Source organism: Prionailurus viverrinus, unplaced genomic scaffold (assembly GCF_022837055.1).
Source record: "Prionailurus viverrinus isolate Anna unplaced genomic scaffold, UM_Priviv_1.0 scaffold_63, whole genome shotgun sequence".
Lineage (NCBI taxonomy): Eukaryota > Metazoa > Chordata > Mammalia > Carnivora > Felidae > Prionailurus > Prionailurus viverrinus.
Window position 1 is genome coordinate 233,176 of NW_025927625.1, and position 27,724 is coordinate 260,899.

Genomic DNA, 27,724 nt, shown 5'->3' on the forward strand with positions numbered 1-27,724 from the left:
GTCGGCTTCTCCCCCAGGGCGTGCTTGCCTTGTGATGTGGAGCAGGTCTGGCGCAAGCCGCCACTGCAGCCATCGTTCCCGCGGGGGCTTTCCCGTCCCCATCCCTCCCTGTGGCTTAGCGGGCGATGCAGCCTGGCAGGTGCTTGTGCCATCCCCCGTTGTTCACCCGCGTGTGGACTTGGTACATGTACTGTGACCTTGGACACAGATTGTTTTGGGGGTGGCCAGCGGGAGCCCCGTGCTGGTACTCTGTCCCTTCGATGATGTGCTGGGGTGTCCTCGGCCGACAGGGGGACAGGCAGGTGTAACAGTCACAGGTGAAGAGCCCACACCCTGCACACCTGCCCCAGCGGCCTGGGTGTGTGCCGTGCGCTCACAGACACACGGGCCGGGTCTGGAAGCGCTCACCCAGGTCTCTGGAAAGGGGGCCCCGCTGAGGCTTTGGTCTCCTTAGCTCTCCGGGGTCTGTGGTGCAGGACTCGGTCTGCGCTCAGGGCACTCGGGCCGCTTCTTTGAGCCCCGCTGGGGTGAGTGTGGAGAATGGCATTCGGTGGAATGCGGTCGCTTGTGCTCCGTTTGCTGTTTTGTCCATCTTTGTTTCTGCCTTTTCTTTCTCTAAGTGTGAGACACGGGTGTGGTTTCAGAGGCCACGCGAGGAGGCTGGCTGGTGAGAGCACGGGGTTAAGGTCCGGAAGAAGCTGTGGGGTGCAGACCTCGGACCGGCTGGGGCGAATGGTGGGTTGTGGAGGTGGGAGGGCCGGGTCTGCCCGCTCGGGCTCCAGGTGCCGTGGGCGGGGACCCCTCGGGGTCTGCCTGGGCTGAGGGGTTCTCTGCCGTGCCCAGTGTGGTGGCCCACCATCGCTGCCCCTCGTCACCTTGAGCCGCCACGGGGACAGACTGGTGGACACCTCCCACCCCTGAGTGTCTGGGGAGGATGGTGACCCTCCTGTCCTTTGGGGATTCTGTCAGAAAGTTGGACCGTGGTGGGGTCACCCCACAGGGCCCGCTGTGAGTCTCACTCGGTGCCCTGGGGTCTGAGAAAGCTGGTTTTGGAGACTTTCCTGGGGTCCTTGCTCTGGGGAGCCTTCCTGCGTGGCGGGTCGTAGGTCAGGACACCAGATGGTGTGGCAGGGGGCTTGGGGCTTATTCCTGAGCAGAAGGCTGCCCCAGAGTCCTCTCCCCAGACCCCGGCAGGTAGTGCCACCACTGCCTGGCATCCCAGCACCCGCGGGTGAGCGCCACGTGCCCTTCCTGGGGGCTAAAACCCTGTCTGTGGTAGACACATTCTGTTCTGTGCTTTTCTCCTGACGTCCGTGAGTGCTGTTCTGTGTGCCCGGGATCTTAAACTTGGGCACACCTTCATCGTGGGCTGAGCTGTCTTGAAAACCACGTGCCCGCCGATGGGCTATGCGGTCGCCGAGCAGTCTTTTTATTCTAACTTTTTTGTAAGAAGCACTGTGGGTCTTGGTCTGGGGCCATCTGGTTATCGCAGGGTTTGCAGACGTGGCTGTGCCCGCCTGGACCCGCCCCTGCGAGCCACACTCCCAGGGTGCGGTGAAGTCGGGGCGTCGCTTTGCCCTGAACACATTACTCGTGAGGTTGATGGGTTTCACGTGGGTTGGGCGTATACGCTCTTCTTGAAGCCTGTTGTGACCCTGGAGAAATAGGTGGGGGGGGGGAGCCATCTCTCACTTACTGGTCGAGGGCCTGGCTGTGACCCCGCCTGCATGGAGGTCGCCCTTGTCCTTCCTTTCTGATGCCATCCATGGCACAGGGTGGCGGCCGTGCCGAGTGTAGGCTCTTGGCAGAGGGCTGGGGGATGCAGGGTCCGGGGGGGGCACCGTGCCTGTGGGCGGGGCACCAGGTGGCAGGGCCATGACCCCGGCTTCAGGAGCAGATGGTCAGGGGTCGCCAGCCGCTGTGCAGCGGGGAAGGTGCTCCTTTGGCGCCTGCTCCTTCTGCAGACCCTGTGGGCAGCCGTCTGGCACCAGGAGACACTGCCGCGGCCTGTGTGCGGACGGCTGACCACCTCCAGCCTTGTGGGTGGAGCTGAGGCACCCTGGCCTGCCCTGGGCCTTCGTGTGGGCACCGAGACCACAAGGTGCAGCTCCCCCAAGGCACGCGGACTGTCTCCCCGTGGTCAGCCTGCTGCCTGGGAAACGGGACTGTCCTGTCCTGTTGTGGGGGGGGGGGGGGTCCTAGATGCAGTGTATGGCCCCCCTTCCCCGGCATGCAGCTTGGGTCTTGCTGAGTCAGTGGGGGCTGCACCTGACTCGTGGGAGTGGGGTCCTGCCTGGGGGGCGGGGGGTGGGTGTGTGTGTGTGTGCACACGTGCGCACGTGCGTGGGGGGGTTGGGGGGCAGGGTCCTGCCTAGGGGGTGGGGCCATGTGCCAGTGTGTGTGCGCAGGGCGGGGGGAGCCAAGGGTCCTGGAGTCTCACAGGTCCTCCCCCAGGCCTTTGGGGGAGGGGCTGGGCCCGCACGGGTCTGCAGTGGCCCCCGCCTCCTTCCAGCTGCTCCTAAAACTGACCTGGGCGTTTTCCCCACCAGGAGATGGAAACTCGAGAGAAAACAGCCCGTTTATTAACCATGTGGATGTGGAACCGGAGAACTGCTTTGAAGGGAAGAACATGGCACTTTTTGAGGTGACTCATGCTTCTTTCTACACCAAGTGCGAGGGCCGAGGCTTCACTCGGTCACATGACAGGGCCGGGGCCCCGAGACCCCACGGTCTAGTGAGGGGCTGGGGGTCGGGCGGAGGGCTGGCCTCCTGATTGGGCACTGTGCATGGGGGGAGCCCCACACCCCGGCTCTGTGGCCTGGAGCCCCGACCTCTGCTCCTGACCCCAACTGGGGACCGTGGTGTGCAGGTGTCCGGGACGTCGAGGGCCCGCATCAGCCCTGTGCGCCCCGGGTGTGGGGCTGGACACCGCAGGGAGCCCTGCTGGCCGCTGCTCCCGTGGGTTGAGGATCCGGGTACTAACCCACTGCTTGGCCCCAAACAGGAGGAAATGGACAGCAATCCCATGGTGTCCTCGTTGCTCAACAAGCTGGCCAACTACACCAACCTGAGCCAGGGCGTGGTGGAGCACGAGGAGGACGAGGACAGCAAGAGGCGAGAGGTCAAGGTGAGCCCCCACCCTTCCCCCTGTCCCCTCTCCCCCGTCCCATCTCTTCCCTTATCCCTGGGACTCTCCCTGAGTCCCAGCAAAACATTGGTTCTGTCTCTCGTCTGCACGAGGTTAGGTTAGGGCAGACGAGGGCTTTTTCCGACCTCCCACGGTGATTATTCCCCCGGCTCTTGGCCCTGCCAGGACTGCCCACAGGTGCTGTGTTTCAGGGATTGTGAAGCAGGGCGGCGGCCAGGCCAGCAGGACGAAGGTGGCCTGGGGCCTGGGCACCTGGTCTCCCCTCGAGGGGTTGAGCATTTTCTGCAGGATTCCTGCAGCTGGCTGTGGCAGCCTGGGGGCTCCCTGGCCGCCTCTCCCTCCTCTGTGCACTCTGCCCAGGGCGCCAGCCCTGCGTGCACGGAGTCCCTCCTGCATCCTCTGTCCAGCCTGACCTCGGCTGTCAGGAAGTCCGGCCACAGAAGGCACCTCTTACTGTAAACCAGCAGAACGGATTCTCCCGTTCCCTTGATGCTTGGGCGCGTTTGCTCTGTGTTTGCCACCTGCTTAGTCTGGAGTGAGGGACGTGGGGTGTGAGGACTGCCTTGCCCAGCCCTGGCCCGGCCGCCCTCCTGGGGGCAGGGAGCAGTGCCCTGAAGGACGCTCCCCAGTCCTCGGGAGCCCATGGTGGCCCTGGTCGCAGGTTATACCATGGATGCTGTGGGCCAGGTGCCATGCTGACAGATGCTCTGGGGTTTCCCATGTACCCCGGGCACTGCCTGTGGCCTCACAGGCTCTTCTCTGGTCCAGACTTTGGGAACCGCAGGCATCTTCTGTGCAGTCAGCACCCATCGGTGCCTGTCCCTCTGTGCGTGTGCTGGGGCTTCTGTGATGTCCACTGCCTTCGGAACAGGTGCTTTGCCGTGGTGGACCCGGGTGTGCCGGCCCCTGCTGGCTCCCCCCGCTGTCCCCAGGCTGCCCGGCTCAGCCCAGCGTTTCCTAGCCTCCCCTGCATGGAAGTGCAGCCCAGACCCCTCAGCGTGTTTTCTGTTGGGACGTAATCTAAGTGTCCAGCCTGGTGGACCGGCACAGCACGTGGCTTGGACCTGTGGCCAGGTTAGGACCTGGGACAACCTGCCCGTGGGGCAGGTCAGCTGTCTGTCCTCTGTCCCCTGGAGACACTGGGGCAGCTGCTGCAGGCTGGATTTCGGTCACAGGAGGGATCCAGCCACCCTGGGACCCTCAGCACAACCATCGTCACCAGGTGGACATATTCTGGGTGGCACGAATCAGCCGCCCCACTGAGGGCTGACCAGGTCCTCTGGGGATGGGGGCTTCCCTTACTGTCCCCTGTGACCAACCAAGCACAGGAGCTCATCCCCAGATGTCCACCCCACCCCCCGGCCCCGCCCAGTGAGGGCTCTGGACCTCCCGGCTGGCCGGGCTGGTCCACCAAAGCCGCCTGTAGGAGCGAACTGCAGGTTCTTCCAGGGTGACTCGGGTCTTGCCCGACGCCAGGTGCAGAACAGCAGTGGACGCCCTGCGTCAGCTGGGGATGGCTGCGTGGTGCTTACCTGTGAACGAGATGCCGCCCCCTGCCTGGCACCACCCTCCCTTGGCCAGTGCGTTTCCAGTTTACACAACTGGAAAGTCCCTGAGTTGCTCTCGCCTGCCCCGTGGCCACTCGAGGGGGCACACAGAAGCCAGGCACCCCATGGGCGGGCAGGCCCAGGCCCTGAGTTAGAGGGAGCTGAGCGTCCCAGATGTGAAGATGCCCACGTGCTCGGGGGTGCCCTCAGAGGGTTTTCCCCAGGGTTGTGGGGTCCCATGGGGCTCTGTGGCCCTGCGCCGTCCAGGCTCGTGGGGGCAGGCGTTCCTGCGTGGAGACCAGCCCTTTGGTCCTGAGAGTTTACCTGCCTCCTTGAATGTGGGTGCAGCCTGCTGCCCTCGGGGAGCCCGTCCCTGGGCCGCGAGCCGGCAGAGCTGCCTCCAGCCCCTCGATTGCAGCCTGTTCTCTTTCACAGGAAGTGATTTCAAAGCAAATCTTCCCCAGTTTTTTTGTTTGTTTTTTTTAATTCACCTGAACTTGAGAGGTTTTTCCCTTGAATGTCATCTTGCCTCTCCAGACAGCCGTGTACCACCTGACCGTGGTGTCATGTCAGCTGTCGGACAGGACGGGCTGGGCCCCTGGCGTCTGCCCGGCCGACGTGCTGAACTCCTGTCCCGGGGCCCCCGGGGCAGGGCCGTGCAGCTGGAGCGTGTGCCCCCGCGGCTTCTCCCCCTGTCCTTCTGTCCCGGGGCCCCCGGGGCAGGGCCGTGCAGCTGGAGCGTGTGGTCCCCGCAGCTTCTCCCCCTGTCCTTCTGTCCCGGGGCCCCCAGGGCAGGGCCGTGCAGCTGGATGCCTGCAGGTGAGGGTCCAGCCTCCCTGGAACCGGAACCGCTGTGCTCGCTTCCAGAGCCCGCGCATGGGCACCTTCATCGGCGTCTACCTGCCCTGCCTCCAGAACATCCTCGGCGTGATCCTCTTTCTGCGCCTGACGTGGATCGTGGGGGCGGCTGGCGTCCTAGAGTCCTTCCTCATCGTGTCCATGTGCTGTACCTGCGTGAGTGACTGCAGGTCCCGGGCGGGTGGCGTCTGGAGGTCAGGGACCCATCCGTGTGGGTGGCCGGGGGCTCTCCAGGGCGCTGTGCCCAAGGGAAGTCGAGTCTTGTGGGGCCAGTGGGCCGGGACCAGGCTGGTGACGGGCCAGCGGGACTCCTGTACCTGCGTCTGTGAAAGGATGCTGGGGCGCACATCCTGGTGGCCGAGGGCTTTAGAGGGGCGCTGTCAGCACTCATGAGGGTGCTGTGTTTTGCCGAGGTCCCTTTCCGGTTTTGAAGCCCCTGGGCTCCGTGTTCGAAGGAAGGGCCCACGCCAGTGACTTGCTCAGCCCCAGACCCCGGTTCCCCAGACCCGCCTCGCCCTCATGTCGTCTCTGCAAAACTGCACCAGGCCTCCTTCCCACTGCTCGTGGGTCTGCCGTGGCCTCTGTGTCCTGGGCACCTGCTCCAAGAGCCACAGCCTTTCCTGCCTTGCTCTCACTGTGGGGACCGTAACTGGCTGTTCTGATCCCCCGGTGTCACCTGGAGCCCTCTGGCTAAAATTCAGACAACACAACAGGCGAGAGTCCCTTGACCTGGCCCCCTGGGGACCTGCCTGTGCCCCCTACAGCTTTGTGGGCTGTGGTGTGGCTGCCTGAACTGTGTCCCCTTCCTTCTGTGACACTGCTTTTACTGGAGGAACCTGGAGGTTATCTGGAGTAATTGCCACAGAAACTTACAAACCAGGAATAAGAGAAGAGGCTTCTTTAAGTAGCAAATGTGCCCAGCAGGACACTTAGCCACACCCCACGGCAGGTGGACACTCGGGCAGGAGCCAGCCTTTCACTCCAGGTGGGGTCCTGCGTTGGGTGTTTCTGATGGCCTGCAGGAGCCCAGCTTTGGGGGTTGGGTGGGAGATGATGAGGAACATTCCGGATCTTTCCAGAGCCCATGTGGCTGGTTGCTCGCCAGTTCCTTTGTGATTGGGCCGGTGCGGCTCCCGGCGTGTTCTCTCTTTTGAGAGGATCTCCTGTGTCTTTGCAGACGATGCTGACTGCCATCTCCATGAGTGCCATCGCCACCAACGGTGTGGTCCCAGGTAAGGGTGCCGGGCAGGCTGAGCGGGGGGCCGTCCTCCTCACTTGGTATCGCAGCCCACCGATGCACCGAGAGCTGGTGTCCTGGTGTCCCCCAGGGGCACCAAGGTGGGGATCCTGTGCACACTTGTCCCCTAGCACCTGGCCTGGCGCCCGAGCCTGCTGTGAAATCGGGCTTCTCTGGGTAGGAACCCAAGGGAATACTTCCCCAATACTTTGTGAAATCTCACCTTTGTCCACTGGTTGGAGGTGCTGGCGTTTTACGAGTTGATTCTTGCCTTTGGTTCTGGAGTTAATTTCCCCCAGACCCTCATCCTCTTTCTAAACCGAGTCATTTCTGCGGCTAAACTGAAGCACCACAGCGGGCAGTCCCTGCCTCAGGCACCCTCTGACCGGTGTCAGCGGCCGGGATGCTGGAGGGCCTGCCGGGGCTCCGGTCTGGGGGGGACCTGGCTTGGCCTGGGAGCCTTGGAGTCACGGCTACTTGTAGTGACTGTCCCCGGGACAGGTGACAGGCGGGCAGTGAGCTCCAGGCGAGGAGGGCAGGGAGGGACCGTGTGTTCCATCTCCAGGTCTTGGGGAGGCTGCCCCCGGCCCGGAGCCGCCCTGGCCCAGTGGGCAGCAGCCGTGTAGGCGGCGTAGACCCAGGTGGCTGTGCTCCCCGCCCGTCGGGGGCTGGGAGGGGCCTGGTGTGGGATCCAGGGTCAGCTAAGGCGTCGGCCGTGCTCTGGTGCAAGACGGTGCCCACACGGCCCCAGGTGTCCTCAGCCTTTTTGGGGCAGAGTGCACAGAATTGAGGCGTCGGGGTCACCTTCAGCAGCACAGTAAGTGGTGCGACCCTAAGCTGTTTCCTCCTCTGGTTCGCAGCTGGCGGCTCCTACTACATGATCTCAAGGTCCCTGGGGCCTGAGTTTGGAGGGGCTGTGGGCCTCTGCTTCTATCTGGGCACGACCTTCGCCGGGGCCATGTATATCCTGGGGACCATTGAGATCTTTTTGGTAAGTGCTTTGGTTTGGGCTGGTTTTCCAGAGCCTGAGGAGCCTGTCCCGAGGCGCACGGGGCCCCTCAACCGGCCCCTCACCGTGTCGCTCTGACACCGCCTCCTTGGGCCCTCGAAGGCTAACTGCGTCCGTCTCCTCAGAGCCCACGCAGCTGTGACCCAGTGTCCGTTGGCCGCCCGGCGGGTGGGCCCCAGCGTTCTTGCCCAGCGGATGTGCTTGCTGGGCCGCAGGCCTGAGCCCAGGGTGGGCCGGGGGGCCGGAGCCCAGGGTGGGCCGGGGGGGGGGCCGGAGCCCAGGGTGGGCCGGGGGGGGGCCGGAGCCCAGGGTGGGTCGGGGGGCCCAGCCTTCAGGGCTGTGGCCGCTGGAGGAGGCAGGGCTCCCAGAAGAGAGCTCCTTGGCCACGAGTCGGTCCTTTCTGCTGCTCGCGCTTGGTTCATGTTGCACGTGCCCAGTAGGGCCTCCCAGGTGGTATCATCGCTCTCAGGTGGTCGGGCCGCGGGTGCCCCCTGGCCTTGCGGACTGGGCTGGGGGTGCCACCCGAGGGCCAGCCTCCACGACACCAACCCCAGGGCGGCATTCCTATGAGTCTTTCTTCTCTGCTCTCGGGTCTCGGTGGCAGCACCCAGGGGCCCACCGTGAATGGGTCCTGGTGGGCTGGGAGCCCGCAGAGGGGGAGGGAGCCCAGCACCAGGTCCTGCAAACAAAGATGGCCTCCCCCGGGGGGCCCTCTTCCAGCCGGGGGTGGTCGGCGGCCCTCCTCGACCCCCTCCCTCTGTCCCCCACAGACCTACATCTCCCCCAGCGCGGCCATCGTCCAGGCGGAGACGGTGGGCGACGAGGCCGTGGCCATGCTGCATAACATGCGCGTGTACGGGACGTGCACGCTGGTGCTGATGGCCATGGTGGTCTTCGTGGGCGTCAAGTACGTCAACAAGCTGGCCCTGGTGTTCCTGGCCTGCGTGGTGCTGTCCATCCTTGCCATCTATGCCGGCGTCATCAAGACCGCCTTCGACCCGCCGGACATCCCGTGAGTCCCGCGCCTGCGAATCCGCAGCTCCTCTCGTCGGCCTGGTCTGTGCCCGTGGCCGCGTGGTCGGGATCGGGGATGAGCCGTCAGGACTCTCGTGCGCCTCTGCCGCCTGCGAGGACGGGACGGGTCTGGCAAAGGTCGGGGTGCGCAGGGTACTGGTGGCCCTGAGGACGGTCAGGCCCTGAGCTCCTGGGGTGGCCTGTCCTCGGTGCCCTCTGTGCGCGGCTCCCCTCGTCCTCACAGAAGCCCCCGAGTGGGTTCCGTTCTCGTCCCTCCCCCGGATGCGGATGCCGGGTCCCAGGGAAGTGGCCCAAGGTCACAGAGCGAGTGACGAGCTGTAGAATGTCCGGTGCTTGGGCCGGCCGGATAGGCCCAGCGCCCACAGGGCTGATCTGGGAGGGGCCTGGCGGGGTGGGTGGCTGCTGGTGTCGAGCCCCCCGGCCCCTCCACGTGGAGGGAGCTGCCTGTGTCAGATGCCCCAGGACGGGCCATGAGTCCGCAGCACACTGTGAGGAGCCCGGGACCCCGAAGTGTGGTCTCGAGGGGCTGCTGTGTCGACACCCGTCCCTCCCAGCTCACGCAGCGTTCCCATCACGCAAAGTGGAGCGTCAGAAGCGATTTGGCGGCCCCTGGCCCCGGTCGCCCAAGAAAAGCAGTAGTGGTTTCAGAAGAGGCCCCCACGACTCCTCACGCCCGACCACCCGCTCTAGGGTCTGTCTGCTGGGGAACCGCACCTTGTCGAGACGCGGCTTTGACGTCTGCGCCAAGGTCCACACCGTCAACAACAGTACGATGCCCACGGCGCTCTGGGGCCTCTTCTGCAACAGCTCCATGCCCAATGCCACCTGTGACGAGTACTTTGCCCAGAACAACGTCACGGAGATCCAGGGCATCCCTGGCGTGGCCAGCGGCGTCCTCCTGGGTGAGTCCCCCCCACCCCCGCACTCCAGGCGGGCGGGGCCACGCCTCCCCTCCCCCACAGCCCACCCGCCGGGCGGCTGTCTGTCCTCCCCGGAGCTGCTGTCACCACACAGGGTGCAAAGGCCGTGGGGTCAGTAGACCCTTTATATCTAGGAGTTAGCCGCTAGGTGCACAGGAACTTTCCAGGTTCACTGGAGACTCACAGGGCTTTTCCGTTTCTGTTCTGTCTTCTGGGAGGACACACTTCACGTCTTCCTGTGAAGTTGGAGCCCATGGGAGCTTGGGAACCCTTTACCGCCAGCCACGTCTGCTGGGGCCTCCCTGAGTCAGGAGCACCTGCAGAAGGTTCCGGAATCTTGCTACTGGTCTGTTGTCGCCCACAGATAACCTGTGGAGCTCGTATGCAGACAAGGGGGCGTTTGTGGAGAGGAAGGGCACACCGTCGGTGCCTGTGCCCGAGGAGAACAGAGCCAGCGGCCTGCCCTACGTCCTCACTGACATCATGACCTATTTCACCATGCTGGTCGGGATCTACTTCCCCTCTGTGACCGGTGAGGCCCCCCCACCGCGCACACGTGCCCTGGTCCCCTCACTCTCCATTTGGCCCAAGAAACAAGCCTCAGGATCTCTGCTCCTGTGTGCTGTGGTTGGGGTGCAGGAAGGGGCTTTGTCCCAAAATCTCCTGAGAGGCCGTTGTCACTCAAAGGAACCGTGACCATGGCGGCCGGGAGTGGACACGCTCTCTTCCACACCGGTGCCTCCTCCCCTGCACGTGTGCACGCGCACTTCCTGCCGGGACACCCCTCGGCGGCCGCGTGTGCAATGGGAGCCTGCCCCACCCCGGCCTGGCCCTGGCTCCCTGAGCCGCCCGCAGCCTGTGTCTGCCCGTGTGGCTCTTGCCAGGGGCCGCTCGCAGCTGTGCTCCTGCTCCGGGAGCCCGGTCCGCATGGCCGCCTCGCCAGGCTTCACCTCCGCACCCTCTGCAGCCACGCCGTCTGGGGACTGGGGGCTGGGGGGCTGCTGAGCGCTTCTCTCTGGTCCTACCCTCCCTGTGCGCCGGGGCCAAGGGCCTGGCGTGGTAAGCTGCGTGTTCTTCCTGTGGGCTTCTGTAGGTATCATGGCGGGCTCGAACCGGTCTGGGGACCTCAGGGATGCCCAGAAGTCCATCCCCACTGGGACCATTTTGGCCATCGTGACGACGTCTTTCATCTGTATCCTTGAGAGGGCCGAGTTCGGGGGTGGCTCTGATGCTCTGCCCGCCGCTGTGTCCCCGGCCACTGGGGTGGGCTTCCCAGGCTCTGGCAAGTTCTGGCCATCACCCCCGAGGTGGAGCTGGGCAGGCCTCTGACACCGACCTTCATGGCTGGTTCTGGCGCAAGTCCTTGTCCATAAACCACACGTACCACCACGTCATCCCACGTAACGTGTCACTAACGTGTAGCCGCTCCCTGCTGAGTGAGCCAGGGTGACCTGCCCTGTCCCTGTGGCAGTCATATTATAGATTATAGGCCGTGTGCAGCCTGACTCACCTGGTGGATGGGGTGGCGAGGAAGGTCCCCTGAGGGCCGCCAAGATGGAGTAGGTGGGGTCAGGGTTGGTCAGGTCCACCTGCAACCAGGGCCCTATGGCCCGTGCGTTTGGCCTGCCTCTTCCTTGACGTGAGATGCAGACCTGTCCTGCATCGTGCTCTTTGGGGCCTGCATTGAAGGAGTGATCTTACGAGATAAGTACGTTTTCACTTGCAGTTTCTGGAAGCTTCCGTGTGCTTTTTCTAGATGATTGTAGCGTTGACCTGGATTTCAGGCTTCGAGCGGTGGAGCAGGAGGCCCCTTGGCCCCTTTGTGGGGATTCCGTTTGGCCTGGTGTGTCCACCCTCTCCTGCTCCAGCCTGGAGCTGGGGAACCACAGGGCAGCCTCTGACCCCGAGAGAGTGTGAGGGGGCCTGTGCGGTCCCTGAGCGTGACCTGTGGCGATGCTGCTCTTACACGAGTGACCGTGGCTTCCCTGCTCCCGAGAAAGGACACCGAGGGTGGGAGCGGCCTCGTTCCTGCCGAGAAGGTGTCTGAAAGCCCACCTGCCCCTGCCCCGCAGGTTTGGGGAGGCCCTGCAGGGGAAGCTGGTCATCGGCATGCTGGCCTGGCCGTCCCCCTGGGTCATCGTCATCGGCTCCTTCTTCTCCACTTGCGGTGCTGGTCTGCAGAGCCTCACGGGCGCACCACGCCTGCTGCAGGCCATTGCCCGCGACGGCATCGTCCCCTTTCTGCAGGTGAGCTGGGAGGCCGTCCTTCTGCGAGCGTGTCCTCGAGGGTCCCTGAGGGTCTGCCCCCAGGGCACGACCTTCACTGGCCCGCACTGTGGGCCCCGGGGACCCCTGCCAGCCTGGTGGCTCCCCGCAGATGGTCACTGTGCTGTGGGAACAGTGAAGAGCATCCACCTCCTGCCGGGGCTGGGGGCGGGGGGCAGTGTCTGTCCCGAGCAGGGCCGGCGGGGTGGGGGGTCTCTCCGGGAGGGGCATCTATTCTGCGGGGTGTCTGTCCTGCAGGGAAGCGTCCTCCACTTGGGATGGAAGCTTTCTGGAACGAACTTGACAGTTTCACGTCTCAGTGTCCTGGGGCCACCCTACCACATGCCACGGGCTGGGGGCTCAGACGACACGAGCTGATTTGCTCACACTCTGGAGGCCGAGAGCCCGAGATGCAGGCACGGGCAGGGCTGGTTTCTTCTGAGGTCTCCCTCCTTGGCGCGTGGACGCTGTCTTCTTCGAGGCCTCATGTGGCTTCCCTGTGCCTGTGTCTTCATCACTTCTTGCAAGGACACCAGCCGGGATTGGGGCTGCCCCCGTGGCCTCGGTTCCTGTAAAGCTCACAACCTGCAGACATAGTCACCTCCTGGGGGGCGGGGGGGTTGGGGCTGTGGATGTTGGATGTTTTTCCTGATCCCGGCTGGAGAGGGTCTGGGAAGAGTGGTAAAAGTCTGCTTCTGCCTCCGTCCCATATCTGAGACCTTCTGGAGCTGCACCTGAGACCCTGGGCTTCTCATCAGGATGACAGGTGTGCCCGTGGCCCGTCAGCAGCCCACCTGCCCTTCCCCTGCAGGTGTTCGGTCACGGGAAGGCCAACGGGGAGCCCACGTGGGCCCTGCTGCTCACGGCCCTCATCTGTGAGACCGGCATCCTGATCGCCTCCCTGGACAGCGTGGCCCCCATCCTCTCCATGTGAGCGGGCGTGGGCATGGCGGGAGGCATGTGGGGACAGGCTGTGGAGAGGTGGCTGCCGCTCTCACCTGTGCGTCCCTGCTCAGGGGACAAGGGACGTGTATGGTCACGGGGACGGAGGGGGCGGGGAGACCCCTGTGGGGGGGGGGGGTGGTGGGTAATGCTGCAGCCGAGGGGTCTTCCTGGGAGCAGGGGGCCCAGGCGCCTGCAGGACGGGAGCTGCCGTGGGACCTGCCCCCGCTCCTCTGGTGCTACGTTTGTGCCCCAGGTTTTTCCTCATGTGCTACATGTTCGTGAACCTGGCCTGTGCCGTGCAGACCTTGCTGCGTACCCCCAACTGGCGCCCGCGATTCAAGTACTACCACTGGTGAGCATTGGAGCCCGCGGGCGGCCGCTGCCTGGGCCACGCAGGCGTCTCGTGGCATGTGGCCCCCGCTGGGGGTGTGGCCTCAGTCTCCCTGGGCCCAGAGCATTTGACCGTGGGCTGCTCGGTCCTCCTGCCAGCGTGCGTGGCTGGCCTGTGTGGGGGACCGCTGAAGCCAGCTGTGCTTTGTGCCCTGGGGGCGGGGTGGGCGTCCGGTGGGTGGGGCCAGGACTGTCTCAGCCCCCGGAGAGGGGTCAGTGGCAGGGACTGATCTCGGGGCATCACTGCTGCTTTCTCACGGTGGCTGGATGAGGTCTTTGTGGGGGACCCGTGAGGTTTTGGGGTTCGGCCACGGGCAGGCACGTGAGCTGCGTGTCCCCCGCAGGGCGCTGTCCTTCCTGGGCATGAGCCTGTGTCTTGCCCTGATGTTCATCTGCTCCTGGTACTACGCCCTGTTTGCGATGCTCATCGCCGGCTGCATCTACAAGTACATCGAGTACCGCGGGTAAGCCGCTGCAGGGCCTGGCCCCGGGGCACAGGCGGGACCCAGCTGTCACAGTCGCACACCTTCGTCATAGCAGCTGGAGAGTGACACGTTTTTTACGGCGTGGTTTTTGAGAACTTTGAAGTCCATCCAATGACAGCACTGATGTGTTGGCGGATTTCAAACTTTCCGGAAAGTACCCCGCGTCCCACAGCGCCTGGTCCCTCCCTGGGGCGTTTCCCTTGGGCGCCTGGCCCCCTCTGGGGAGGGTGCTCTGGGCCAGGGTCCCTGCTGCTGCCCCCCCAGCTCTTTCCAGGGTGGTTTAGCTGGAGTGTCAGGCGCCGTGACCCCTTGCACTGGGGAGGCCAGGCCCACTGAGCCAGCTGTGCTCCTCAGCGTCCGCGCCACACACACAGCCACACGTGTTCCCGACTCCCACGTCCCGCCCTCGGCGGAGACCCCATGGTGGCTCCTCGGGGAGGTTGCCCCTGGGGGCCTGAGGCCCTGGACCCCTTCCCTTGGCACTCAGTGCTGCCCTTCCGTCACAGGGCCGAGAAGGAGTGGGGTGACGGCATCAGGGGTCTGTCGCTAAACGCTGCCCGGTTCGCCCTGCTGCGTGTGGAGCACGGCCCCCCCCACACCAAGAACTGGAGGTGAGCGCCCCAGCTTGCCCTGAGTTGGCCTCCTGCCCTCTGAACCCCCGAAGCACCGTCTCTAACAGCACACTTCGGAGAAGGAAAGTTGCTGCCTCTCTTTGGGGAGCGATTGTCTCAGAAGCTTCTAGCACCTTCCCTCAGTCCACAGTGGTTGGCCGTGGCGCGATCAGCATGTCTCTGGGCACTAGGCCGGACCTGGGTGGCGTGGTGGGTGGGGAAGGGGGCGAGCTGGCCTCGCTGGGGTCCTGCCGAGGACGGAGGGCAAGTGTGTGGGCGTCTCCCTGCCGCCGGGGGCGCGGAGAAGGCCGTGCCTGGGGAACAGCGGTTTTACCCCTACGGAGAGCCCCTCGGCCTCTGGGCACGCGCACCCGCGCACCTGCGCACCTGGCGGGGGCGCGGGGTGACGGCTGTCTCCCCCCGCAGGCCGCAGGTGCTGGTGATGCTGAGCCTGGATGAGGAGCAGTGTGTAAAGCACCCCCGACTGCTGTCCCTCACCACCCAGCTCAAGGCCGGCAAGGGCCTGACCATCGTGGGCTCCGTGCTGGAGGGCACCTACCTGGACAAGCACTCGGAGGCCCAGCGGGCCGAGGAGGTGGGCAGCGTGGGCGGAGGGCGGGCGGAGGGGCCGGGTGGCCCTTAAGTGCGGTGTGGGGCGGGCCCGTGTTTCCTGCGCGGGCTGGGCCGGAAGGTCCGAGCTTGGGTCCTGCGTCCCGTGGGGCTGTCTGGTTTCAAGGACCGGGGCTTCTGGGTTTGGACGGAGCTGGACGGAAGCTGCTGCGGGGACCTGCTGTGGGCGGGGCCTCGTGCTGGGGCTCAGGCCGAGGGGCGCGACCTCGGCACGTGTGGAAACGCAGGCGTGCGGGTGTTTCCAGACAGAAACGCTTCCGTGTCCGTGACTAGAGCAGGAGGCACGGGAGTACCAGGTGTTCCCAGGCAGCCTCCCTCTTGTCCCCTGTCTTCCCTTCCTCACGGGTGGAGCCCCCACTCCCCGTCCGGGCGGATGGCGTGTCCTCATGTCCGGGAGCAGCCACGCTGCTGCCGTGGGCCTGAACCGGGGCTGCACCCAGAGGCTCATTCGGATTCAGAGCGGGGGGTGGGGTCGCAGGACGGTGGCCTCCTACCTGGACAGCCCCGCGCGCTCAGCGGTCCGCAGGTACAGCTGGTTCAGGGAAGGCAGCGGACGCGCTGGGTGCTTACCCTCCCTCTGGGGCGTCAGGCCCCCCTCAGCGGGACCTCAGCTCAAGGGCTCCGGTGCGGCGGTGGCCGGCTGCAAACCGGTTTAAGCGGTGTCCTCCTTGCAACGCTCACACTGCCCATTTCTGGCCGGGGCTTTGCTCTCCGGATCCCCTCCCGCTCGTGGCGACAGGAGCTCTTGCCCTGACCCGAGGCGTGGCGGGAGAGGCCCTGACGTAGCTCGGGTGCCACGCGGTCTCCGGGCAACTCTCACCGGGCGGGGCGTCTCTGGCGAACCGAGGGGGAGGTGGGCGTCCGCGAGCCCGGGCCCAGGACGGTTCGGGTGTGGCTGGGCTCACGGTCTCTGCCCCTTTCTAGACTTCACTGCTACCACTTAACACACAAGGTTCTGTTCCTTGCTAACTAAGTTCTACAGAAAGCGTTGCGCGCACTTTCGTCGTAAGATTTCAGTTTTGTGTTTTGGAAGAGCGTGTGTTTGTGATGTCTCGTGGTATCTTGTGGAAGCGGGGGATTCCTGTTCTGAGACCCCTCTGTTCTTGTGCGTTGAGGGGCTTCTGACGTTCCTATGACAGAAGCGTGGGGGGTGAGCGGTCCATAGGCAGGTTTGGTTCCTCGGTGGGGCTCGTGCAGTCAGAGCCTCCCTAGTAGCGTGGACGCCACAGGTCTGGGCCAGGTTCTGGTTTCCTGGTCTGCCTGGCGGTCTGCCTGCCGTCGGATGGCTCCGTGTGCCGTGGCTCGGCCCCGTTACTGCCCTGGTGGCACGACTGGGTTTCGCCGCAGATGTACGGCAGCTGTGGGGCTGAGGGTCACGGTGTCCCCGAGGGGGGGGGGCCGCCGTCTGAGGGGCTGGCGAACAGGGAGCTGTGTCTCAGGACGAGGGCCCGGGGGGCCCCGCGGTGCCCAGACTCCTCCGCTCTGGTCATCTCCTGCCCTGCCCTGTGTCTCTCTGTCCGTGGAACCGAAGCCAGGAGGCCTGGTTGGTCGCGCTGGGGCACGCGCGCCGGCTGGGAGGCCGGGAAGGGTGAGGCCCTGCTGCTCCCCGCAGCGAGAATGCCGCCGGGTCTGGCCGTGACCGTGCGGTTGGCCCCTCACGGTCCCCCCGCGTATCTCCCCAGAACATCCGGGCTCTGATGAGCGCGGAGAAGACCAAGGGTTTCTGCCAGCTGGTGGTGTCCTCCAACCTGCGCGATGGCATGTCCCACCTGATCCAGTCGGCTGGCCTGGGGGGCAGAAGCACAACACGGTGCTCATGGCCTGGCCCGAGTCCTGGAAGAGGGAGGACAACACCTTCTCCTGGAAGAACTTCGTCGGTGGGTCCTGGGTCCCCTCCACGAGGCTCCCGGAGGCCCCGGCTGTGCGCCCCGGGGGAGAGTGACCCCCACCCCCCGCCTTGGGAGAGCCTCACTGCCCTGTGCGCGCCAGGCTCTGCCCCTGCAGGTCCCCCAGAGGCCCCTCCAGCCGCGTCCAGGGCAGCGAGGGCTGCCGTCCTCCTGCGCTCCAGGCGGGGCTTCGCAGGGGTTGCGGCCTCCCCGCTCCTGCCACGGTGCTGGCGACCCACCACTGTCTCTCCACAGAGACCGTCCGAGACACCACGGCGGCGCAGCAGGCCCTGCTGGTGGCCAAGAACGTGGACCTGTTTCCACAAAACCAGGAGCGCTTCAGCGACGGGGATATCGACGTGTGGTGGGTCGTGCACGACGGGGCCTGCTCATGCTGCTGCCTTTCCTGCTGCGGCAGCACAAGGTGCGCTGGGGTCCTGCGACGGGGGTAGGGGGACGGGGTCCCGTGATGGGGGGGGTCCTGAGATGGGGGTGGGGGTTTGGGGTCCTGTGATGGGCACGGGGGCTCAGGGGCCCGTGATGGGGGGGTCCTGAGATGGGGGTGGGGGTTTGGGGTCCTGTGATGGGCACGGGGGCTCAGGGGCCCGTGATGGGGGGGAGTCCTGAGATGGGGGTGGGGGTTTGGGGTCCTGTGATGGGCACGAGGCTCAGGGTCCTGTGATGGGGGGGGTCCTGAGATGGGGGTGGAGGTTTTGGGGTCCTGTGATGGGCACGGGGGCTCAGGGTCCTGTGATGGGGGGAGTCCTGAGATGGGGGTGGGGTTTGGGGTCCTGTGATGGGCACGGGGGCTCAGGGTCCTGTGATGGGGGGGTCCTGAGATGGGGGTGGAGGTTTTGGGGTCCTGTGATGGGCACGGGGCGTCCTGAGATGGGGGTGGGGGTTTGGGGTCCTGTGATGGGCACGGGGGCTCAGGGTCCTGTGATGGGGGGGTCCTGAGATGGGGGTGGGGGTTTGGGGTCCTGTGATGGGCACGGGGGCTCAGGGGCCCGTGATGGGGGGGTCCTGAGATGGGGGTGGGGTTTGGGGTCCTGTGATGGGCACGGGGGCTCAGGGGCCCGTGATGGGGGTCTGTGATGGGGGCGGGGGTTTTGGGTCCCGTGATGGGGGGTCCTGAGATGGGGCGGGGCTTGGGGTCCTGTGATGGGGGGGGTCCTGAGATGGGGGTGGGGGTTTTGGGGTCCTGTGATGGGCACGGGGGCTCAGGGGCCCGTGATGGGGGGGGTCCTGAGATGGGGGTGGAGGTTTTGGGGTCCTGTGATGGGCACGGGGGCTCAGGGGCCCGTGATGGGGGGGTCCTGAGATGGGGCGGGGCTTGGGGTCCTGTGATGGGGGGGGTCCTGAGATGGGGGTGGGGGTTTGGGGGTCCTGTGAGGGCACGGGGCTCAGGGGCCCGTGATGGGGGTCCTGTGATGGGGCGGGGGTTTTGGGTCCCGTGATGGGGGGTCCTGAGATGGGGCGGGGCTTGGGGTCCTGTGATGGGGGGGGTCCTGAGATGGGGGTGGGGGTTTTGGGGTCCTGTGATGGGCACGGGGGCTCAGGGGCCCGTGATGGGGGGGTCCTGAGATGGGGGTGGGGTTTGGGGTCCTGTGATGGGCACGGGGGCTCAGGGGCCCGTGATGGGGGGGTCCTGAGATGGGGCGGGGCTTGGGGTCCTGTGATGGGGGGGGTCCTGAGATGGGGGTGGGGGTTTTGGGGTCCTGTGATGGGCACGGGGGCTCAGGGGCCCGTGATGGGGGTCCTGTGATGGGGCGGGGGTTTTGGGTCCCGTGATGGGGGGTCCTGAGATGGGGCGGGGCTTGGGGTCCTGTGATGGGGGAGTCCTGAGATGGGGGTGGGGGCTCGGGGTCCTGTGATGGGCACAGGGGCTCAGGGTCTTGTGATGGGGGGGTCCTGAGATGGGGGAGGGGGTTTGGGGTCCTGTGATGGCACGGGGGCTCAGGGTCCTGTGATGGGGGGAGTCCTGAGATGGGGGTGGGGGCTCGGGGTCCTGTGATGGGCACAGGGGCTCAGAGTCTTGTGATGGGGGGGTCCTGAGATGGGGAGGGGGTTTGGGGTCCTGTGATGGGCACGGGGCTCAGGGTCCTGTGATGGGGGGAGTCCTGAGATGGGGGTGGGGGCTTGGGGTCCTGTGATGGGCACGGGGGCTCAGGGTCCCGTGATGGGGGTCCTGTGATGGGGGCGGGGGCTTGGGGTCGTGTGATGGGCACGGGGGCTCAGGGTCCTGTGTTGGGGGCGGGATGTCTGTATCACACGGGGCAGGCGGCGGGGGCTCCCTGGGCCAAGTGCAGATGCAGAAGCCAGCACCCCCCCCCCCCCCCCCCCCCCCCCCCCCCCCCGCCCGCCTGCCAGGTGTGGAGAAAATGCCGGATGCGCATCTTCACCGTGGCCCAGGTGGACGACACAGCATCCAGATGAAGAAGGACCTTCAGGTGTTCCTGTATCACCTCCGGATCAGCGCCCAGGTGGAGGTGGTGGAGATGGTGAGGCGTGGGGACTGCCGGCGGTTCTGGGTTCGGGGGTCCCCGCCCACCTCCCGGGCTCGACCTGATGGTCGTGCCCACACGTTCCGTGTTGTGCAGACCGCTGCTCCAGTGTTCTCTCGGGGCTGACTGGGCCTGTGAGTTTAGGGGTTTATGGTCAGGGGACCCTAGAGGTGACGCACCCTTCTGGCATGTCTCCAAGACGGACGTGACATCCAGCCTGTCACAGGTCGTGAGCCTGGGGTCCAGGCCCCGTGTTCCCATCTCCGGCTCTTGGGTGGAAGCGGGTCCCCGGGGCCGTGGAGCACCGGTGGCCTCTCCCCAGGCAGCGTGCCCCCAGGAGGCTCTCGGGAGCAGTGGATAGGGGCTCAGGCCCTGAAGGGGCAGAGGAGGCGGTGTGTGCCCGACACGGACCCCGCCCGGGGCTGGTGGGAGGACCCGGGGTCGCCCACCAAGCGTCATGCCAGGGCTGGGGAAGATCCCGACCCCACGGTCAGCGGGAGAGCTCCGGCTCACCCTGCGTGGCCGCCGGCTCTCCCGGCACAGAAATGGCTCCCGTTGGCTGTGGTCGCAACTTCGTGCGGGACGTGGCATGAGCTTGGCGTGGGTTCCGTCAGGGGCCGCGCTGCGTGTCTGCGAGCAGATGTGCGTTCAGCTGTGGCGGTTGTCCCCCCCCCCCCCCACATGGTCACAGCACGGTCACGCTCCTGCAGGCGTGCCCGTGTGGAACACACACACCTGGGGCACCCGTTCACTTCCGTGCCTGGGGCTCCCTAGGTCGAAAATGACATCTCGGCGTTCACGTACGAGAAGACGTTGATGATGGAGCAGAGATCCCAGATGCTGAAGCAGATGCAGCTCTCCAAGACCGAGCGGGAGAGAGAGGTGCGCGTGCGGGTGCCCGCTGCGCCCAGCCGGCCTGTGCCCCGCGTTCTCACCTGGCCAGCAGGACCGAGCCTTGGCGGCCTCTGGAGCCGTGCGCCCCCAAGCCGGGTCTTCTGAACGGGCGGTGGCACGATTCTGCCTCCGCCTCCTGTCCCTACCCGCTCCGGGTGTGAGGGCACGCGCCCTCCCAGGCCCCGGTGGCCCCCGTCCACATACACGGGTGTGCTCGGAACCGGCGCCTGCCGTGTCGAGTGCAGAGACTTCTGGGTACAAATGTCCCCTCGTCCTGGGCTTTTCTCCGTGGCCTTCAGAGCCACGAGTTTGGTCTGGGAGCGGGGGGTGGGGTGGCATTGGGTCCCCTGCAGGGAGGCCTGGTCCCGGGGTCCCGGCCTTTCTTCCCGGGAGAGTTTTGGAGACCTTCCTGTTGGTGTGCCCTGATTCCCTGCCAGGCCCAGCTCATCCACGACAGGAATACCGCGTCCCACTCAGTGGTGGCCGCCAGGACCCAAGCCCCACCCACGCCGGACAAAGTGCAGATGACCTGGACCAAGGAGAAGCTGGCCGCTGAGAAGTTTAAGAACAAGGAGCCAGGCGCGTCCGGGTTCAAAGACCTCTTCAGCCTGAAGCCGTGAGTGTGGCCCGCGGGCTCCCGGGTGGTAGGGCCTGGCTGTCACAGAGCTGGGGCTGGGCAGGCCCGAGGGCCACAGTCTGCTCTCGGGGCCTGTTTGCCAGATCTGGGATCCCAGCAGTCAGGGCTCAGTGCCCTTAGGGAGCTGGGGACTCCCAGCTGTGACCCCGCTGATTGTGCAGGCTACCTGCCGGGGCCTGGGTGCTGCCTGTGGCGTTGGGCCGAGAGCCCCAGGGTGGGCGCAGGTGCAGGTGGGGGGTGCCGGGTGGCGTGGCTGTGCCGGGAGGCCCCCCCCGCCCCGGGGTTTGTGCCCCAAGGCCTTGTGTTGTGGGAAAGGGCATGGGGGTCAGACCCTGTTGTGGAGAAGGACCAGGGAAGCCGGGGAAGGGCAGCTGGGCTGTGCCCGTGGTTTTTTTAAATGTGTTCATCGTGCACGCTCTTGAAGTAACCTGTTCTTGTGTTTTCTCCTCCTTGTAGAGAATGGGGAAGTCTGTAAGTGCTCTCCTGCTGTTTAGGATGCTTCTTAGGCCTGTCTTCTCGCATGCTGGGCACACACTGCTTGTGAACTGTGCACATGTCCGTGTGTGTGTGTGTTCGTGCCCAGCCCTGGGTGTGTGCATGTGCGTGCACGGCCCTGCATGTATGTGTGTGCGAATGGCCCTGAGCATGTGTGTGTGTGCACGGTCCTGTGTGTGTGTGTGTGCAAGCATCGCCCCGAGTGTGTGCGTGCACAGCCCTGAATGTGTGTGTGTGTGGCCCTGAGTGTGTGTCTGCACGTGCACGGCCCTGCGTGTGTGTGCATGTGTGCACATGACCCCAAGCGTGTGTGTATGCACACGGCCATGTGTGTGCGCGCGTGTGTGTGCACGGTCCTAAGTGTGTGCGTACACAGCTTTGCGTGTGTGTGCACGTACGGCCCCCAGTGTGTGTGCATGCACGGCCCCGAGTGTGCACGTGCCCGCACGCAGGAGTCTGCCTGCTGCCGCTGTGGCTTTCAGTGGTTTTCTACTTAACTCGCTCCCCTCTGTGCAGAGTGGCTCAGGGCACACGGCTGAATCCCTTCTCTGATGCTGTGAGGGCTGAGATGGGGGGAGGGGGCTCGTCCTGAGCTGCCTCTGGAGCAGAGAGAAGCGGATGCTTTGGTAGCTCTTAGAGAATCTGTCCACACCCTGGGGCTGCGCGTTCGGTCTCTGCAGAGGACCATACGTCGTCCCACTCTGCGGCCCTGGGTACCGTTCACCCCAGGAAGCTGCCGGCCTTGGTGTGAAGAGGGGTGTGGGCAGATCCTATGTGTGCTCCGGTGCTGGGGGGCAGCTGGACGGGCAGGAGGGGGACCCGCCCTGAGGTCGCTGCGCGTACCCCTGCCCCCCACGCCTGCAGTGTGTCCCCTGCGGTGGTGGCCACCCGGGGGGTATCCGTAATGTAGCGCTAGAGGCCGGGGGGCCCCGGAACCCTGTGCGTCACACTGAGGACACGGGCGGGTGTCAGTCTGTTGAGGGAGCAAAGCTGTAGATGTGTCTGGGAATCGTGCGGAAGAGCAGGGACACGGGGACTCTGGCGTCTACTTTTCTGTGAACTTCAAAGTGCTCCCCAGATAAGGTCTGTCAAAACCCAGACACGGACATGCAGGACTAACTAGGGTTTCTCCCCTAAAATGCTGTGAAGAACATGGGCCTGCAGATCCTGTCCCCAGGAGGGCATGAGGCTGAGGTGGGGAGGTCAGCCCGCAGGGGGCACGGGGCTGACAATCGTGGTGTCCCCAGGGGTGGGCGTACCTCTGTTGTGCCTGTTGGTTGTCCTGGCCGTGTGCCCACCAGGAGCCGAGGGACCAGAGCCCTGACTTTGCTACGGCACCGGCCCCCCCCGCGCTGGGCTCAGAGCGCTTACGGCAACGTTCTGTACATTGTGGACTCACGGCCCACCGTCGGGAACAAACACAGCTTTCCGTTGGCTTCCTGTCCCTCTCCGCGCCTCTTTGACCTCCACGAGGCACGTCGCCCTGGAGCCGAGGGCCCTTCCAGCCAGACCCAAACCCCTGATTTTAAGATTATATGTGTTTTCAAAACTTTCAGCCGTAAGAGACCCTCTAATGTCACACACACTCATTTCTGGAGTTGCTGTCGTCCCCAAACACTGGTGATTGTGGTCTGTTCAGGCAGCTAATGCGTGGTTCTTGTAACAGAGTGTCCCTGGTTGTGGCCCGGACAGATCCCCAGCCTGTAATTTTATCAGGCGAAACTGCAGAGAAAGAAGGGGGCCCGGCTCCCTGCCTTCCTTCTGGGAATCAGGGGTTGTGATAGCATTTATTCAGCTGCAGGGCTGAGCTTTTGAAAGGTGCATCCTGGACGCCACTCCTGTGGGCCTTGCACTGACCCTGGTGTGGGGGGACCTCTGTCCCTGTTGTCTGGGGCACGGCGACCTGCTCCCAGAAGGGCTGCCCGCGGGTTCCGTCCTGCAGGAGACCCGGGCTCAGGGGACATGCGTGTCAAGGAGGCAGGCAGCTCTCCCAGGCAGTGTCTCCCAAGTGCCTCCCGGGACACGGTTCGGGGTGGGGGTGGTGCCCCACACAGCCACCTGACGCATGTGGTGGCCGAGGAAGAGGTCCCGCAGCTACTCGAGCTCCAGGGAGTGCCGGTGGGCAGGCGGCTGCCAGGGACTCTCCCCAGGGGGTCATCACTCTCCCCAGGGGGTCATCAGAGCCCAGCGGGCGCCCTGCCCGCGCTGTGGATCCCACAGACCCGGGTGGCTGGCAGGGACGGGGTGCGGGGCCTGCTTGCTGAGCATTGGAAGCTCTCGCCCTTCCGCCGTCGGCCAGGAGCGCTGGGTTGAGAACGGGGTGGACCCTGGCGGTGGCTCGTTCTTGCCCAGAATCTCTAGGCCTGGAGCCGCACGGCACGTGCGAGGCTCCTGGGACCCCAGCCGGGTCAGGACGAGGGAGATGCTGCCGTGTGCACCCCGTTGGGCGTGCTAACCTCAAGGCCACGTGTGAGCAGGGCTAGGCCGTGGCGTTGGGGCCTGCCCCGGGGGAGCTTAGAGCCTGTGGGTGTGTGAGTGCCTTTCATGCCTGGTGGTGAGCTGTCCCCGGCCCCCCGGGGGACACTGCACGCAGATGTAGAAGCTTGGCAGCTTGGTGACACCCGGTCTAGAACGTTCGGGAACCAGAGCCTTCTCGTGCTGAGTGGTCGTCCCCGGCCCGTGCCCGCCAGCCTCGCACGGGGTCACCTCCCCTGTGGGTTCTCTGGGGAGTTGACGCCGTTTGAGTCTGATTTGCTTTTGCCCGGGACCGAGATGGGCAGACGGGGCTCGGGCCGGCACGGCCATGGGCGTCAAGTGGCCATCTCCCCGCAGGAACCAGTCCAACGTCCGGCGGATGCACACGGCCGTGAAGCTTAATGGTGTCGTCCTCAGCAGGTCCCGGGGGGCTCAGCTGGTCCTGCTGAACATGCCAGGACCCCCCAAAAACCGGCAGGGGGACGAGAACTGTATCCTTTCCGTGTGCCGCCTGCGGGGCGGGGTGAAGGCAGTGTCCGTCGGGACGTGTCTGGCTTCGCTGCCCTTGCTCACGGGATCCCAGGGGCTGGGGGATGGGAGCAGCGGGGCCCGGAGCGAGGCCCACGGTGCCTGGGGCTGGGGTCGGAGCGGGGGCCAGCCTGGTCTGAGTGCCAGGAAAGCAGGGTCTGGGGGCGGTTCCCAGCGAATGGCTCCTGGTTGGTGTTGGGGCGTTGGCAAAGGTGAGGGAACCGTACACGTGCCGAGTGTCCTCGGCGGAGGCCCTCGGTGAGGAACACGGGACCCCCAGGAATTAGTACCATGAGCGGCGACCTGGGACCCTGCCCGGTGCTGGCTCTGCTCTGCTTCTTAGCACGTGGGGGCAGCGTGTTCCCTCCGTTGTGGATGAGCCGAGCGGCCGCACAGATGGTTCCCCCGAAGTAGGTGGGCCTGCCGCCCCTCCTGGCTGGGTGGAGGTCCCAGGTCGGCTCCACCCCGAACTGGGCTCGCGGCCTTTGACCGTGTGCCCCTGTCCTGTGACGGGGTCTCTGGGGTGCAGCCCCCCCCCCCCGCCACTGGCACTGGGGACAGGGAGGCTGGAGGGGTCGCTGGCGGCTCTCAGAGGCTGCAGGACTTGTGCTTGCTGACCGGACCGGGACTTGCGGGCCTATGTGGGTCCTCGGGGGACTTGCCTGGCTGCGCCCAGAGCCCCGGGGCGGGGGGCAGGGGTCTCCTCAGGTCCCGTCGGGCCGGCTGCAGGAGCGGGCTGACCCCCGAGTGCCCTCTGCCCTGCACCTGGCCGAGGCCTGCACTGGGCTTCGTTGGTGCCACCAGCCACGCTGCGGGGCCCCCTCTCCCACACACCCACCTCCCTCTCCCGGGGACTGCCAACGGTGCCCCCAGCTGTGTCCTTAACTCTGGCGCCCAGACATGGAGTTCCTGGAGGTCCTGACCGAAGGACTCAACAGGGTCCTCCTGGTCAGGGGCGGCGGCCGGGAGGTGGTCACTATCTACTCCTGACACGCCGGGCGGGCTGGGAAGTGTGCCCCTTGTGGCTTCATATACAAGTTTCCAGAATGGCCCCACAGCACTCCTCTCCGGGCCAGGAGCCAGCATGCAGCTGCCGAGGTTTCCTCGTTTGGAGGGGAGACGTCGATGCTCGAGGGGACCTGGGACGCAGCCCTCCGTCTCCTGACCTCCTGACCTCCACACTCGGGCTGTGGGCTCCAGATGTGGTTTCCTTGGCCCGAGCTACCTGGTTTCATGGTTAAGTTTTAGTTCTGCCCCATCCAAGACGCTCACGGGAAACCTCGCTCGGACAGAAGGTCACCCTCGGGCCACGAAGCATCTGTTCAGGAAGGTGGCCGAGGGCCTCGGGTCCTTGGTCAGCCTCCTCAGCACCTGTCCCTGTAATGTCCCTGTTCGTGTTCCTGTAAGTGAAGTCCGAGAAGAGCCGTCCACGCCTACGCCCCAGGCTCAGCCGGGTGGCCTTGCTCGCGAGCCCGCCCAGTGTGGGCACATCTGCCCAGCCTGGGCGTGTCTAGAAAGGGAACCCCGGGGGGCGTGGGGTGGTCGTCTCTGTGGGCATTCCGGTGGGCTCCAGGCTGGCTTTGTGGCCAGGATGGCAGCGGGGTCCCGTGTGGGCACAGGGCGCGGGAGTGGTAACTAACTGCTGAGGATTCACCACGTGGTTACCCACCTATACGTGCCCGCCCATGGACCCGGGTCTCGCCAGGCTCCCAGGAAGGGGCTGGCCTGCAGCTGGGCGAGGTCCTGGGGCGGCGGTGGCACTGGGCCGCGTGTCCCCTCCCACCGGCATGGAGGGGACAGTGGCGGCGGTGCGTGGGGGCTCCGTGGGCTGCCTTCCGATGGTCTGTAGACTTTGCACTTCACCCTGGTATCTGTGCTCTAGGTCCCGAATGTGCCACCGTGGGCTGTTGCCCTGACCCGGGCCTGCTGTCTGTACGGCTTATTTAAGCCCCTGGGGAGTTTCAGTGATAATTAAGGTGCCCGTGAAGAGATTGTTTCTGCGAACAGCCCCAAAGGGCCGGGTCCCTGGCTTTCTCTGGCTTCCTTGGACATCCTGGGAGGTCAGCCAAGTCCACGGATCTGAAGTCTGGCACAGGCTGAGTGTGTGCGTCCAGACGTCTCCGAGGCGCAGCTGGGCGGCACAGAGGGTCCGCATCACATCAGAGTGACCGCTGGCCAGAGCGTGTGCCAAACCACGGCAGCCGGGCTCGGGGCGTCCACACTCTTGCCCGCTGTGGGTCTGCACCGAGTCAGGTGTCGGGTGGGGGGCGTGCCCAGGGCCCCTTTGCCCAGAGGGCACCTGTGAAGCCACAGCGGTGCTCACACTGGCTGAGGAAGAGCCACCGCGTAGCAGGACCGCCCCTGTGACCCTTAACCCTCGTTCACACGGCGGTGATGTTCGCGGCACACTGCGGGTGAGGGTTCAACTGCGCCCACACACCCTTTTCTGCACTGAACTTCGTGGAACCCTAACTGCAGCCACTCTAAGTTGGTTCCGTGTCTCTTTTATAGCTTCCTTTGTATGATTTTGTTGGTAGAAGAATAAATTGTATAAACCCGAGCATGTTGAAGAGTCCTGTGCCTCATTCGGCAAGAAGACTTGACAGTTGGAGGGGTGTCCGGACCCTCTGTCCGTGGACGTTTGTGGTCTGATCGGCCAGGGCAGACGCCGGTGGCTCAGGAGCTGTCACTGGAATTGGGCACGAGAAGTAAACAAAGCCACGAATCCGCAGGGAGGTGTCTGACCCCCGTCTTTAGTCATGCTGCGTCATAACGTCGTATTGCTGTTTGCTGAAATTGTAATTCTCAGAAGGGTGGGGTCAGCAGAGAAAACCCGTAATTAGACGGAACACCGTGTTCCAAAGGCCTACAGTCGGACCCCCGACGGACCGAGCCACCCAGGCGCCCCTCAAGGGAGTGAAACTCCAGCGGGCACGGCATGGATGAGCTTTGGAAGCACAGAGAAGCCAGTCAGAGGTCAAGTGTCGTTTGGTAACATTTAATGCGAACAGGCCGGGATGGGCCAAGCCAGAGACCGGAAGTGCGGGGTGGTGACAGTTCCCGGGGCAGGCGGGCAGTGAGAACCGGTGACCGACCAGGGCACAGGGCTTCTCGGGGGTGGGGGGGGGGGGGGTGATAAAAGTGTTCTAAAGGGGGTTGTGAAGTTTGCACAATCTGGACGACTAAAACGAGGCTGTGCCGTGTGAGCTGTCGGTTCCCGGTGTC

The 27,724-nt window shown here is 65.2% G+C and overlaps 1 protein-coding gene across 1 annotated transcript in view; it reads left to right on the plus strand.

The window, feature by feature from the left end:
* Positions 1 to 27,059, plus strand: part of SLC12A7 (solute carrier family 12 member 7) — a 38,805-nt gene extending 11,746 nt beyond the window's left edge. The window contains 26 exon segments of the mRNA XM_047848486.1: positions 2,550 to 2,644; positions 3,005 to 3,127; positions 5,563 to 5,709; positions 6,731 to 6,785; positions 7,651 to 7,781; positions 8,570 to 8,811; positions 9,525 to 9,736; positions 10,119 to 10,286; positions 10,848 to 10,946; positions 11,405 to 11,462; positions 11,827 to 12,001; positions 12,831 to 12,949; positions 13,218 to 13,316; positions 13,699 to 13,818; positions 14,346 to 14,450; positions 14,877 to 15,045; positions 16,763 to 16,874; positions 16,877 to 16,957; positions 17,222 to 17,344; positions 17,347 to 17,390; positions 19,337 to 19,385; positions 19,388 to 19,467; positions 20,245 to 20,352; positions 20,802 to 20,980; positions 24,329 to 24,462; positions 25,398 to 27,059. Coding sequence (XP_047704442.1) covers positions 2,550 to 2,644; positions 3,005 to 3,127; positions 5,563 to 5,709; positions 6,731 to 6,785; positions 7,651 to 7,781; positions 8,570 to 8,811; positions 9,525 to 9,736; positions 10,119 to 10,286; positions 10,848 to 10,946; positions 11,405 to 11,462; positions 11,827 to 12,001; positions 12,831 to 12,949; positions 13,218 to 13,316; positions 13,699 to 13,818; positions 14,346 to 14,450; positions 14,877 to 15,045; positions 16,763 to 16,874; positions 16,877 to 16,957; positions 17,222 to 17,344; positions 17,347 to 17,390; positions 19,337 to 19,385; positions 19,388 to 19,467; positions 20,245 to 20,352; positions 20,802 to 20,980; positions 24,329 to 24,462; positions 25,398 to 25,489 — 3,119 coding nt within the window. The 3' untranslated portion in view covers positions 25,490 to 27,059.
* Positions 27,060 to 27,724: the final 665 nt, after the last annotated feature.